Source organism: Bufo bufo, chromosome 6 (assembly GCF_905171765.1).
Source record: "Bufo bufo chromosome 6, aBufBuf1.1, whole genome shotgun sequence".
NCBI lineage: Eukaryota > Metazoa > Chordata > Amphibia > Anura > Bufonidae > Bufo > Bufo bufo.
In genome coordinates this window covers 428905141-428920003 of record NC_053394.1, presented here as the reverse complement: position 1 = coordinate 428920003, position 14863 = coordinate 428905141, and the positions used below count along the sequence as shown (strand labels likewise).

The window sequence follows — 14863 nt, the reverse complement described above, 5'->3', positions numbered from 1 at the left end:
AAACACGAGGAGGACCTTGCAACAAAACAAAGAAGGAAAACATCACACATAAAGCTACTCCAGAACCCCCCACCCCGTGTCACCCAGAAAACCACAACCCATCTCCACCAGCACCTCCTAAAGCAAATGAGGGCGAACGTAAGAGCGAAAACATCCTGACTCCCAAAGGCCAATCCGCTTAATCACCCAAACCCCACCTGGCTGCCTCTGTAGCTGCCCCAATTCTAAAAGAATAGGAAGCAAACTCCCCGGCCGGCAAACCCGCGACTTCCGAAAAACAGCTATAAACTGAAAACCTTAGAGAGCGGAACCATCCTGATGAACTAATAAAGGCTCTGTCCCCTCTGAACGATAATGCAGCAATTCCTCCACACACCGAACTGGACACACCGCACAGCCTAACAACAGGTGTAAATTAATTCGCACAACCTTTCCAACTGGGTCAGTCTTTGACCTTCTACACAAACACTGCAAACCATCCAACCCAACACACCCATTCCCTCGTAGTAAGCCCCCTACCCGTTTACAACACCAAAGAAAAAGCCGCCCGAAACAAACAAGCCTCGTACTCTGACCTGCAAACTGCCTCCAACATTTTACACACTGTCTATAACACCGAAAAAGAGACAGGCCGCCGAGTATTCCTAGCAGGCACACCCCGCCTGTAGCCCCTCAATGCCTGGTGCACCAAAAATCCCTTTGATACATCCACTAACCCCCGTAAACGCAACGAAAAAGCAACAGCCGCAACCTTCTTGGACACCATTGAAAACGACGCACCGCTCTCGAAGGATAACCCTACTAAATAAACCAATAACGTCTGAAAATCGTCTACTGAGATGCAGACCCCCACCTGATCTATCAGCTTTTCCCACTGAGACCAAATTGATGCATAAGCTGACCACGTACCGCTACTGACAGATCGCCAAATCAAGGATACTGACACCCCAAGGCCATGCTCCAGAGCCACTGGGGGCAAGGCAGACCTTTCTCATTCGCTCCCGGCACCAATCGCCAAAAACAATCCCACTGGAAATGAGAAAGAGAATCCACCACTGAATTATCAACCCCAGGCACATGCACCGCTACAAAAGATGAACTCAACTCCAACCCCCGAAGAACCAGGAGGCGCAACAATTGCAACACCGGCAGCGAACTAGCTGTTTGCGTATTTATAGCTTGCACCACCCCTTGTCACAACAGAACCGCACACATTTGTTACGTAACAAGTTCCCCCACAACTCAGTCGCTAATACAATCGTAAATACCTCCTGTTTCACTACCCACTCCAAAAATGAACTGACTGTCTCAAACAATGAACAAGAGATTGCGTATTCCATAGGCAAACAACAGTCAACATAAAATTTACCCTCCCAATGAAAACCCAACAGATGAAAACTACTTGGATGAATCGGCAACAAACGGAACGCTGTTTCAATATCTGTTTTTGCTAAACGTGCCCCCCGCCCAAAATGCCAAACCCAACTTACCACCACATCAAATGACGTGTATGAAACCGAACATAACTCTCGCTCAATCCCATCATTAACCGAACTCCCAGCAGGATACGAGAGGTGGTGAATGAGCCGGAACAAAGGAGGCACTGGAAATGGCCCCGCTATGCGACCCGCTCTCAATTCCTTCTCTATCTTGTCCTTCACCACCTCTGGCCTGGTCAATGCTGAAACCAAATTCCTCACTACCGCCTTGGAACCACACGGAATCCGAAACCCTTCCGTAAAACCCGAATACAACAATTCAGCCCCCTCCCTATTTGGATACCTCTTTAGGAATGGCAACATCGGTGTCATTTCTCTTCTGCAAAGCCTCAAATCCCCTTCCCCTACCACGCTTGAAACCACTGGACAAACTGTGCGTGCCCCCACATCCGGAGCATGCTTGAATCGGCAGTGCTGCCATATCTTCTTGGAAGTTAAGTGTTACCTTTCCCTTTGTAGTTTGGCTTTTCTGTGTGTTGCATTTCCTTGTTGTTTTGTATTAGGCCTTAATGAGACTCCCGTTCATCCTTCCTTTTGGAGGAACAGGATGTCTCTTTCCTGTCATTATTACCAGGGTCCTTTAGGGTTAGATAGGACTTTAGGTATTCCTGTGTATGAACTCACCTACCTCTGGGGTCTGTTCATACTGGTAGTCAGTCAGGGCTTTCATTAGGGTTTTCTCTAGGAGGAGTCCATCTTCCTTCCCTAGTTTCCAGGCCTTATTTCCTTTTCCCTTTCCCTCCTATGTTCGGTGTGGGGTTTACCTCCCACACTAGAGCATGACACTATAAACCACCAAACCATCATTTTTTTTTTGGGTTTGTTCGAGTGCAGCCATGGATCCAATGGCTGCATTGGCAGGTTAGTTGCAAGGGCTGTCTTTGGAAGTAGCCGATCTTCGCGCGACCGTCTCGCAGATTCAGAGACCACAGGCTGTTGGTCCTGGTGGTAGTGGTGGAGACTAGGCTTATCTGGAGCCTAAAGTTGCCCTCCCGGACAGATTCTCTGGGGGACGTGATAATTTCATTTGGTTTAGGGAGGCGTGCAAACTGTATTTTAGAATACGTCCACACTCCACTGGGGATGAGGAACAGCGAGTCGGTGTGGTTATTTCATTGCTTAAGGGGGATGCACAGTTATTGGCTTTTTCTCTGCCGAGCGGATTGCAGTCTCTCCGGTTGGTGGATGAATTTTTCGAAGCTTTGGGTCTTATCTATGACGAGCCATATCGGACATCCCTGGCCAAAACCAAGTTGCGTTGCCTTCGTCAGGGAGATCATTCTGCTGAGATTTATTGCTCTGAGTTTAGGAGGTGGGCTACCGATACCGAGTGGAACAATCCAGCTATCCGTAGTCAGTTTTGTCAGGGATTATCAGAGAGGCTAAGGGACGCTTTGGCCTTTAATGAAACCCCAGTGTCTTTGGAGGCTGCTATGTCTCTGGCTATACGCATGAATAGATGCCTGAGAGAGAGATCTAGGGGCCCCCACTCTCAGGACGTACTATCACATGGTGCATCCTCCTCTGACACTTTGAGTTAAGATACTCCTGGGTTTAGGTCTGGGGACGAACCCATGCAGTTAGGGGGAGCAACTCCTGGATCCACTTTTAAGCATACTGGTCGTAAGAAGGGAGTGTGTTTTTTCTGCGGACAGGATGGACATTTTATCGGAGTATGTCCATACATTCAGCGTAAAAAAAAAAAACTTTTAATTCCAATCTGACTCTTGGAGGGGTGAGAGGAGAGTCAGAAAATGTGCATTTGTCTTTGACTGTTAGCACCGGATTTCTCCTGACTGGTGAGGTAGCACTAAAGTAAAAAACTGTGGGGATTGAGGTTTTTATCGACAGCGGTGCACGGGTGAATCTGATTGATGCTCAGTTCGTCCGTATGCATGGGTTGTCACCGAGTACATTCGAAAAAAACATTTCCATTTTTGCTATTGATTCTGCACCTCTAGCTCAGAAGTGTTTATCTCAGATGGTGCATGATATCAGATTAAGAGTGGGTGACTTTCATCAGGAATTTATCTTGTGTTTTGTGTTGGAGGGTCTCCCTGCTCCGGTGGTTCTTGGTTTGCCGTGGTTGAACAAGCACAATCCAACCATCAATTGGCAAGTTAGACAGATTCTGGATTAGGGTGATTATTGGATTGACAATTGTCTGAATACATCTTTTTCTGTTTTAACTACTAAGACATTGCCTTCATTTATATCTGATTTTGCCGACTTATTTTCTGAGAGTGGATGCCAGGATTTATCTCCACATTAGGAATATGATTGTCCTATCAACCTTATTCCCGGAGCTAAGTTGCCCAAATCTAGGTTGTATAGCCTTTCTGGACCTGAAAGATTGGCCGTGAGAGAATATATTACCGAGAGTTTGGCTAAAGGACACATAAGACCTTCTAAATCTCCAGTGGCAGCAGGGTTTTTTTTTGTTAAAAAAAGACGGAGGTCTTCAGCCATGTCTAGATTTCCGTGAACTCAATCGGATTAATGTCCGTGATCCTTACCCCCTTCCTTTGATTCCTCATTTGTTTAACCAGATTGTTGGTGCCAAGGTGTTCTCTAAGTTGGACTTAAGGGGGCATATAATCTGGTCATGATCAAGGAAGGGGATGAATGGAAGATGGCTTTCAGTACTCCTGAGGGTCACTTTGAGAACCTGGTCATGCCTTTTGGGTTGACAATGCTCCTGCGGTTTTCCAGCATTTAGTGAGTAAAATCACCTGGTGGGGAGGTTTGTAGTTGTGAATTTGCATGACATTCTAATTTATTCTCCAGACATGGAGATACATCAGGATCATGTTAGACAGGTATTTCAGATCCTAAGGGATAATAAATAGTATGCAAAATTAGAGAAGTATGTTTTTGCTGTACACGAGGTGCAATTTTTGGGATACCTGTTGTCGTCTTTGGGTTTTCGAATGGATCCGAAGAAAGTCCATGCTGTATTGGACTGGGATCGACCCGAAAATCTTAAGGCTCTTATGCAGTTTTTGGGGTTCACCAATTATTACCAAAAATATATTCAGAACTATTCGACGGAGGGGAAACCCTTAACTGGCATGACGAAGAAAAGGACAGATGTTTCAGTGTGGTCTGATTCGGCGTTGCGAGCCTTTTCTGCAGTTAAGGAGTGCTTCTCTTCTGCCCCTATATTGGTGTATCACAGTCTTATCGCAGGGCTTATTTGGAGTCGGCTAAACGACTGAATCCGGGGCAGGCCAGATGGTCTTTGTTTTTCACTGGATTTAATTTCACTATCACTTATCTTCCTGGGGTTAAGAATGTCAAGGCAGATGCCTTGCCACATAGTTTTCCTGGAGGTGGTGACTTTGAAAATCCGAGCCCTATTCTATCGGAAGGGGTGGTGATATCCGCCCTATATCCTGACCTAGAGGTAAAGGTGTTAGAGGCCCAGGGAGACGCACCGGATTCTTGCCCCTCTGGGAAATTGTTTGTGCCATCGAAATTGCGTTACAAGGTGTTTGAGGAACATCACTGTATGGTTCTTACAGGACACCCTGGGATCAGATCTACTGCCGACCTCATCTCTTGTAGATACTAGTGACCGGGGTTGCGTAAGTGTGTTGAGGACTATGTGTCGGCTTGTAGTGTCTGTGCATGCGCTAAGGTGACACATACTCGGCCTTCCGGATCCCTACTTTCGTTGCCTATCCATCTATGGATTTTATCACTGATCTGTCTAATTCTTCAGGAAAGACAGTTATTCTGGTGGTAGTTGATCATTTTAGTAAAATGGTACACTTTATATCGTTGTCTGGTCTACCTAATGCTAAAAAACTTGCTCAAGTGTTTGTGGATAACATTGTGAAACTCCATTGCATTCCCTCTGACGTGCTTTCGGATCGTGGAACTCAGTTTGTGTCCAGATTCTGGAAGGCGTTCTGTACTCGGCAGTACAACTGTCTTTTTCTTCGGCTTTTCATCCTCAATCGAACAGACAGACGGAGCGCACTAATCAGAGCCTAGAGACTTACTTAAGATGTTTTGTCTCTGAGAACCAGGAGAAGTGGTCCTTGTTTTTGTCTTTGGCAGAGTTTGCCATAAAAAATCATAGACAGTAGTCCACTAGTAAGTTGCCGTTTTTTTTAGGGCATATGGGTTTCACCCGCAGTTTGGCACTTTTTCTGGTTACTTCTGGTATTCCTGAGGAGGAACGTTTTTCATCATCATTATCATCCATATGGCAGAAAATTCAAAATAACTTGATGAATATGGACAACAAGTATAAATGTGTGGCTGACAGGAAACGTATGAAGGGTCCGGACCTAAGAGTGGGTGATTTGGTGTGACTGTCCACAAGAAACATTAAGTTCAAGATACTTTCTTGGAAGTTGGGTGCAAGGTTTATTGGTCCATATAAGATCACTGACATTATTAATCCTGTAGCCTTTCGTCTTGAACTTCCTCAGGCCCTGAAAATTCATAATGTGTTTCATAAATCTTTGTTGAAGAGATATGTTGAACCTTTGAAGCCGCCTTCCTTGCCACCAGCTCCTGTCATGGTAGACAGTAGTTTGGAATTCCAGACCTGCAAAACAATTGACTCTCGAGCTCTCCGTAGATCTCTTCAGTATCTTGTTCACTGGAAGGGTTATGGACCTGAGGAGAGGATGTGGGTACCGGCATCTGACGTGAATGCCAGTCGTTTGGTGAAAGCTTTTCGCAGGTCTCACCCGATAAGGTCAGTCCTGGGTGCCTGGAGGTCACTCGTAGAAGGGGGGGGTACTGTCACGGACGTACCGAGACATACGGACATCCCCGTGACAGTGAGTGGCAGGAGATCTTTGAGACTGGCAACACGTGGTTTGATTTGACATGTTTACCTTGTGGATCAATAGGTGTCTGTGTTGTTTCTGGTACTGGCCACACCTTTAACCTCCAGGTGTTGCTATTATTGTCATTTAACTTTCCCTATTTATAGTTGTTTACAGCTCCGTTTGGACCTGTGGATAGCTGGTTTTTGGATCTCGGCTGAGTTCCTGGTGCTGCCATAGCTTCTTGGAAGTTAAGTGTTACCTTTCCCTTTGTAGTTTGGCTTTTCTGTGTGTTGCATTTCTTTGTTGTTTTGTATTAGGCCTTAGTGAGACTCCCGTTCATCCTTCCTTTTGGAAGAACAGGATGTCTCTTTCCTGTCATTAGTAGCAGGGTCCTTTAGGGTTAGATAGGACTTTAGGTATTCCTGTGTATGAACTCACCTACCTCTGGGGTCTGTTCATACTGGTCGTCAGTCGGGGCTTTGATTAGGGTTTTCACTAGGAGGTGTCCATCTTCCTTCCCTAGTTTTCAGGCCTCATTTCCCTTTCCCTCCTATGTTCGGTGTGGCGTTTCCCTCCCACACTACAGCGTGACAACTGTAAAACAAATAGAGACTACTCCAGAAGGTTGCAGCCTGGTGATTCCCCTGCAGCAAAGTCCTTATCTCTGTATAGGGGTTAAAGGGTGAAGACCAGGTGGGCCATTTAGATAATGCTCTTAGGAATAACCCAAGTCAAATCTATTCAAGTGATACAGCTCATCCACATTTTTCTATTAGATATATCTTCACCCAAACTTCTCGCCTGTAAGGTTACTAGGTGTAACATAGAAGATAGAAGCGGTTTTCACCTCTTTTGTCCTGTCTTGTAACAGAACTAAAGAGGTACAAGTAGCTTGTCCATCAAATTGCATACTCACTGTCAGACTTGGCACTAGCTACCCGGTTCAGCAAGAACAGGCAAACTTGGCCTTCAGTGACCCTGCCTACAGCAGAATAGCTGCCCCGATAAGAGTGAACTCTCTTTAGAACCTTAACCTTGAGGTAGTACCTGCAGGTGTGGTGGGATCCAGCCTGCTTCTCTGCTCAAGAGCAGGTGAGCTTGTCAGGCTACTCCCTCTGCAACCTCTTTGCTAGGCTTCTGGAGCAGAGATTGTTACATCTCTATTCTTCTATACACAGAGTGGCCTCTGTTGTGGTGGTCCACAGGGTCCTGCAGCAGTGTCTAGCCACTACACAGACATAACAGTGACCATGACAACAGCTGTGTAGCCAAAGTTACAGAGGGAAAGTATAGTGTGAAAATGTTGACCATTTTCTACACCAAAAATAGGCATCAAACATTATAAATGAGATGGGCCTGCCTGCCCATACGCTTCCCCGCCCACGTCAAGACCCCTTTTTTAGACCTGGTGTGAGTGGGGAAAAGTCGCAGAATCTGCGCCAGTTATACGCCAGAAAACTCACATACACTTACCTAAAGAATTATTAGGAACACCTGTTCTATTTCTCATTAATGCAATTATCTAGTCAGCCAATCACATGGCAGTTGCTTCAATGCATTTAGGGGGGTGGTCCTGGTCAAGACAATCTCCTGAACTCCAAACTGAATGTCAGAATGGGAAAGAAAGGTGATTTAAGCAATTTTGAGCGTGGCATGGTTGTTGGTGCCAGACGGGCCGGTCTGAGTATTTCACAATCTGCTCAGTTACTGGGATTTTCACGCACAACCATTTCTAGGGTTTACAAAGAATGGTGTGAAAAGGGAAAAACATCCAGTATGCGGCAGTCCTGTGGGCGAAAATGCCTTGTGGATGCTAGAGGTCAGAGGAGAATGGGCCGACTGATTCAAGCTGATAGAAGAGCAACGTTGACTGAAATAACCACTCGTTACAACTGAGGTCTGCAGCAAAGCATTTGTGAAGCCACAACACGCACAACCTTGAGGCGGATGGGCTACAACAGCAGAAGACCCCAACGGGTACCACTCATCTCCACTACAAATAGGAAAAAGAGGCTACAATTTGCACAAGCTCACCAAAATTGGACTGTTGAAGACTGGAAAAATGTTGCCTGGTCTGATGAGTCTCGATTTCTGTTGAGACATTCAAATGGTAGAGTCCGAATTTGGGGTAAACAGAGTGAGAACATGTATCCATCCTCTGATGGCTACTTCCAGCAGGATAATGCACCATGTCACAAAGCTCGAATCATTTCACATTGGTTTCTTGAACATGACAATGAGTTCACTGCACTAAAATGGCCCCACAGTCACCAGATCTCAACCCAATAGAGCATCTTTGGGATGTGGTGGAACGGGAGCTTCGTGCCCTGAATGTGCATCCCTCAAATCTCCATCAACTGCAAGATGCTATCCAATCAATATGGGCCAACATTTCTAAAGAATGCTATCAGCACCTTGTGGAATCAATGCCACGTAGAATTAAGGCCGTTCTGAAGGCAAAAGGGGGTCCAACACCGTATTAGTATGGGGGCACTAATAATTCTTTAGGTGAGTGTATATCTGAAAGTAAATGACCCCCTATAAGTCAAAGAAAAAAAAAAGGGGGATATAAAAATTTGATAAAAAGAAACCCGAATAATTTATAAAAAAAAAAGAAAAAAACTGAAATGAAAAAATAAATAAATCCAATTTATTTATAAAGATGCAAAAAACGACAAAGCTGTGTCTGGTCCTGAAGACCTTAAATGGAAAAAATGTGTAACTAGGATGAAGGCATCTATACAACATTCTCATTTATGCACACATAATAACCATAATACCCATGTTCTTGTGAACTAGGAAAAAGATGTAACATGCACTATAGGTAAAGAGTACCCCTTATTTTAAGTAATCCTTTACTGGTACAAGGCTGCCCTTGTCACAGATTGAGGTTTTTTCGAAAACATATCCTGCCTTAGGGTGCCCATATACATAGACAAACATTAGCTGAATCTGATTTCGGTATGACTCATCAACCATCTAATGAGTTTAGGGTGTCCCAAATATCCCTCAACATCAAATGTTTGGGGGGGATGAAGGGTTGGCTATGTTGAATTTCTTAAGGGAGATAAGGTAACTCCAGAGGTACATGTGTTCATGGGCATACTAGATTATCATTTTCAGTATCTATTTTAGAGGGATTTGAGGACTGCCAGTAAGATTCCTTTAAAAAAAAAAATCCATGAATTTTCATTGATGGCCTCTGTCACCTGTCAGCTTTCCTATGAATCCATCAAGGATAATTCATTGCAGCAGGTTCCAGCAGACGCTGAACTAGACATATTGTGCGCTATAAGGATTTCTCCTGTAATGTGGCGCCGCATGGCGGCACATGGTGCTACAAGGACTGCATGTGGCCATTTACAGCCTCCAGGACATACAGTAACCACAGCGGTGGTGACAATTTTGTGGCATTGTCTGGTGGCATGAGAAAGGGCAATGGGTCATGGGTTATAGCAAGATCAAGCACAACACAAAATGACAGCCTCTAGATCAGGGATCAGCAACCTCCGCCACTCCAGCTGTTCTGAAACTACAACTCCCAGTATCCTCTTTTCACTTCTTTAGGAGTTACAAGAACAGCTGAGCAAGTGTGCATGCTGGGTGTTGTAGTTTCACAGCAGCTGGAGTGCCGAAGGTTGCTGCACCCTAGATCTACATCTATGGTGGTTATCACTGCGTGATGTCATCATCCAGATCCACAACATGTGACTGTGGCGGTGCGAGCACCTGGCACCAGAGGTATGTGCCCGGGTCTTTCGCTTGCAAGCATGCACCACCATCCATTGTGCCTGGTCCTGCTCTGCCAGTGCCTCAGGTCTCTTCAGAGTCTACCAACAGCCCCGGTGGCACCGACTTACCCACCTGAGAGCTCATCTTCAAGGACGTAACTTTGGTGGGCAGCAATGGCCACGTGATGGATGGCAAACCCCAGTGACCAGCGGCACAAACAGCAGCAAATATTTGAGGGATTGTCCCAAGATCAACACTGTTTACCTCTCCATACTTAACCCAGAGAACACTAGAACATGGTAACCAAGGTGGGGCCCCCAGCGATCATGGACTTCCCCAATAACAATTCTGGGGAATCAATTCTTGTGACTCTATATTGTACCATTCCCCTATTATTCCTACTAGAACTTATGAACAAATTGCTAGTAGTCTGCAATAAAGGTCCAGCGGGGGGTTACCAGTTGACAGCATTGATTGAATAATATCAGGCTGTGCAGTGACACCCCCATCTGGACCTTCACTGCAAACTGCTAACAAGTCTTTCATAACTAATAGCAGAAATAAGAGGAATGGTTATGGTCAACATAAGGTCATAAGAATAGATGCTCCAGGATTGTTAATACATGGGGAGTGCAAGTAGTTTCCAAAACAGAGAAATGCGGAGAGGTGAGGGGTCCTCTTTAACGACAGGTGATAAATATCGATCTTAGGACAAACCCTTTAAACCTCATAAAATCACTTCAACAGTGTCTTCAGTGGTGCCGACCCCCTCAGAGCAAAAGTGACCTCAGTGGTGCCAACCCCCTCAGAGCAACAGTGACCTCAGTGGTACCGACGCCTCAGTGCAACAGTGACATCAGTGGTGCCGACCCCCTCAGAGCAACAGTGACCTCAGTGGTGCCGACCCCCTCTCAGAGCAACAGTCACCTAAGTGGTACCGACCCCCTCAGAGCAACAGTGACCTCAGTGGTGCCGACCCCCTCTCAGAGCAACAGTCACCTCAGTGGTACCGACCCCCTCAGAGCAACAGTGACCTCAGTGGTACCGACGCCTCAGTGCAACAGTGACCTCAGTGGTGCCGACCCCTCAGAGCAACAGTGACCTCAGTGGTGCCGACCCCCTGAGAGCAACAGTAACCTCAGTGGTACCGACGCCTCAGTGCAACAGTGACCTCAGTGGTACCGACGCCTCAGTGCAACAGTAACCTCAGTGGTACCGACGCCTCAGTGCAACAGTGACCTCAGTGGTGCCGACCCCCTCAGAGCAAAAGTGACCTCAGTGGTGCCGACTCCCTCAGAGCAAAAGTGACCTCAGTGGTGCCGACCCCCTGAGAGCAACAGTAACCTCAGTGGTACCGACGCCTCAGTGCAACAGTGTCTTCAGTGGTGCCGACCCCCTCAGAGCAAAAGTGACCTCAGTGGTACCGACCCCTCAGAGCAACAGTGACCTCAGTGGTGCCGACCCCTCAGAGCAACAGTGACCTCAGTGGTGCCGACCCCTCAGAGCAACAGTGACCTCAGTGGTGCCGACCCCTCAGAGCAAAAGTGACCTCAGTGGTGCCGACTCCCTCAGAGCAAAAGTGACCTCAGTGGTGCCGACTCCCTCAGAGCAACAGTGACCTCAGTGGTGCCGACCCCTCAGAGCAACAGTGATCTCAGTGGTGCCGACGCCTCAGTGCAACAGTGATCTCAGTGGTGCCGACGCCTCAGTGCAACAGTGACCTCAGTGGTGCCGACGCCTCAGTGCAACAGTGACCTCAGTGGTGCCGACCCCCTCAGAGCAACAGTGTCTTCAGTGGTGCCGAGCCCCTCAGAGCATGACCTCAGCTAAATTTAAAATTGCTATTTATGCATGGAAGACAGTTCTAGAGTACTAGTAATGGTTTCCCTGCATAAATAGCCACCCCTTAATGCTATGTAGGCCTTCGTATTAACTATTTGAATTACTGTAACTTTCGTACTTCTCATTGGCTGAAAATACTCCTCAAAAATGGTAAGAGGAGTATTTTTACTCTTCCAGAAAAAATGTAGCGCGATCTCTGCATGAGCCGATGTATCTGAAGCAACGTAGAGGGGCCAAAGAATTACAGCAAGTGCCGTGGACCACGGTGGCCTCTTTATTGTGCTGATCAGTGGGGTTCGAGGAATCAGAATCCCAACCAACTCCGACAGATGGCCAATCCTAATGACCAATCTTAATGATAAGCTGCCAATGATTAATTATAAAAAAAAATACCTTTAACTTTGTGTTGAAAACTTTTTTTAGAGTCAAATATGAATAACCTGATGTTGATTATGTATTTCAGATATTTGTTGCTGACTTGGCGAATACAAAGATGGACAGGTCACCTGAGCACATTGCTCTTAGTGAATACAGCAGTGTGGAAAGGTCTTCATCTGCCGAATCCAAGGACCTGGTCACCAGTAGGACTGAAAGCACATTGTATGGTAGCTCAAGAAGCGAGTCTCTTTGGAACACTGCTCAGAGAAGTGCCTGGGACACATATCAAAAGCCCATAATTATCATGTCTATTGGAGGATCAGTCTTCCTATTAGGGATTATACTGACCACTATGTACTTTCTGTGTACATCGTCTGCACCAATCTCAAAAAACATGGGACCTGTTGCCCTCTCGATTGGACTAATGGTCTTGATAATTGGTTTAGTTTGGGTCCCAATCATCAAAAAGAAAAGGAAACAAAGGTCAGCCTCTCGGCTCTTCAACCATCACCAACGTCAGTTTTTCATTCATTTCTGAAAATTTGGGAGACCAGACAAGATTGATATGTAGCTTGGTATACTATACTGTTTGGTGTAAAAAAAATAATTATGTTTTATAAAAAGTTGGTCTGCAAAGATATTCTTCAGTGGTCTACGCCAAGCTCTTTAGGGTGACAAGTAAAAACCACATGGTCTACACATTAACATTCAACAGTATCGCAATCCCACGTGAATACATAGTGTGATTAACATCACGTCATCAAAGGAAGTGGAATTTCTAAAAAGATTTAACGTTTTTGAAAGATTTTTGGTTTGCAAAGATGTTCTTCAATAGTCTACATCAAGCTCTTTAGGACACGACATAGAAACTGGATGGTCTTCACAAGGACATTAAAGGATCCCACATGACAGCAAAATATGATCTACAAAGTCTCCAAAGAAAGTGGAATATTGTCAAGAAGCTATTGGTCCACAAAGATGTTCTTCCCTGGTCTACGTCATGTTCTTTAAAAATGAAATCTAGAACCTAGATGGTATAGACACTGACATTATCAATATTCCATATAATATCAAATTTGGATCCACACATAACATTATCTGATTAGTCTTCAAAAGAAATGGAATTTATAGAAATATTTTCAAAGCATTTGGTCTACAAAAATGTTCTTCAACGGCCTAAGTCAAGCTCTTCAGAATGAGACATAGAAGCTGGATGGTTTTCACATTCACAATGAACCTAGTTGTCAGGATGCCATATGACAGCAAAATATGGTCCACAAGATGTCTGTAAAGGTTTTCATTCATCCAGAACATGGTATATTAGTAGCAATAAGTCAGAGTAACTGGATTTGTATTTTCCCTTGAAGAAGTTTCGCTAATCATCCAGCTGGCTTTCTAGCAAACCATCTTCAAGAGAAAATACAAGTCCTGTTCTTCTGACTTACTACTACTGATATTGTCTAAATGGTCTCCAGAGGAGGTGGAATATTTTTGAAAAACTGTTGGTCTACAAAGAAGTTCTATAATAATCTACATTATATTCTTCGGAAAAAAATGTAGAACTTGGATGGTCTGCACACTGACATTATCAAGATCCCATGTGACAGCGAAATGGAATCCAAACATTAACATCATCTGCTTAATCTTCAAAGGAAATGGAATTTATAAATAAGGTTTCATATTTTTGAAAGCTTTTGGTCTTCAAAAAATGTTCATCAATGGTCTACGTCAAGCTCTTCATAACTAGACATAGAAACGGGATGGTTTCCACATTCATAATGAACATTGTCTGGATTCCATATGACAGTAATGTATGGTCCATGAGGTCTCTAAAAGAGGTAGAATATTTTTGAAAAGCTGTTGGTCTGTAAAGATGTTCTGCATTGGTCTATGTCAAGTAGAACGTTATGAAGAAAATGGGAAGTCTTCATGTTCAGCAAAGGACTTTGAGTTTTTGGCCATAAAGAATTTTAGCCAAATTGCCAATTAAATAAGAGTTAAAAAGGTTTCCATTTCAAACTACGACTTCTAAGAAAAGTGTTGCCTATCTTTTACCCATATGTATAACTGTGGTGGCATGACCTTGTGCCTTTAGTCCATATTAACAAAATGAGAATGCCACTGCACGAGACAAATTTGCATGACAATTTCATGTAAGGTCAATTTTGAGCTTGACTTTCTGTGAATGGATGAAATATCTCAACCTTCCAAGAAAGGATCTACATGTACATCGCAAGTTGTTGTTTTTTTTATTTGTTTTTACAAATATGAGCTTTGGAATGAAAAATATATTTACTTACACTTGGCTTTAATGGAGAAATAAAGTCTGACAATTTCCCTTTAGGTTTATGCTTTTATAAGTCAATTGGTAAGAATTAGGAAGTCCTAGAATTGAGGGACCAGGATGCAAAGTCGGTTCCTTCACTTTGGGGTGTTGTTGGTTCCTTACAGACAATTTCTTCTAAGAACTCTCAATGCTGTTCAATCAAAAATATACTGGGAAACTAAGAAGTTAGGCAAAGAATAAGGTTTATGAATTGGAAGGAGTCTCATCAATTTTGTAAACCTTTATTTTGGCCTCTGAACAAGGAGATAAAACTATATTAAAAATGTTTTTAGGTT

At 44.5% G+C, this 14863-nt stretch overlaps 1 protein-coding gene across 1 annotated transcript in view; it reads left to right on the top strand.

Annotated features, from left to right (window-relative positions):
• PIRT (phosphoinositide interacting regulator of transient receptor potential channels) overlaps positions 1-14567 on the top strand; it is a 42372-nt gene extending 27805 nt beyond the window's left edge. Inside the window, exon 2 of the mRNA XM_040435877.1 lies at positions 12327-14567. Within this exon, the coding sequence (XP_040291811.1) occupies positions 12327-12779 (453 nt within the window). The 3' untranslated portion in view covers positions 12780-14567. The remainder of the gene's footprint in view (positions 1-12326) is intronic.
• The last annotated feature ends 296 nt before the right edge of the window (positions 14568-14863 follow it).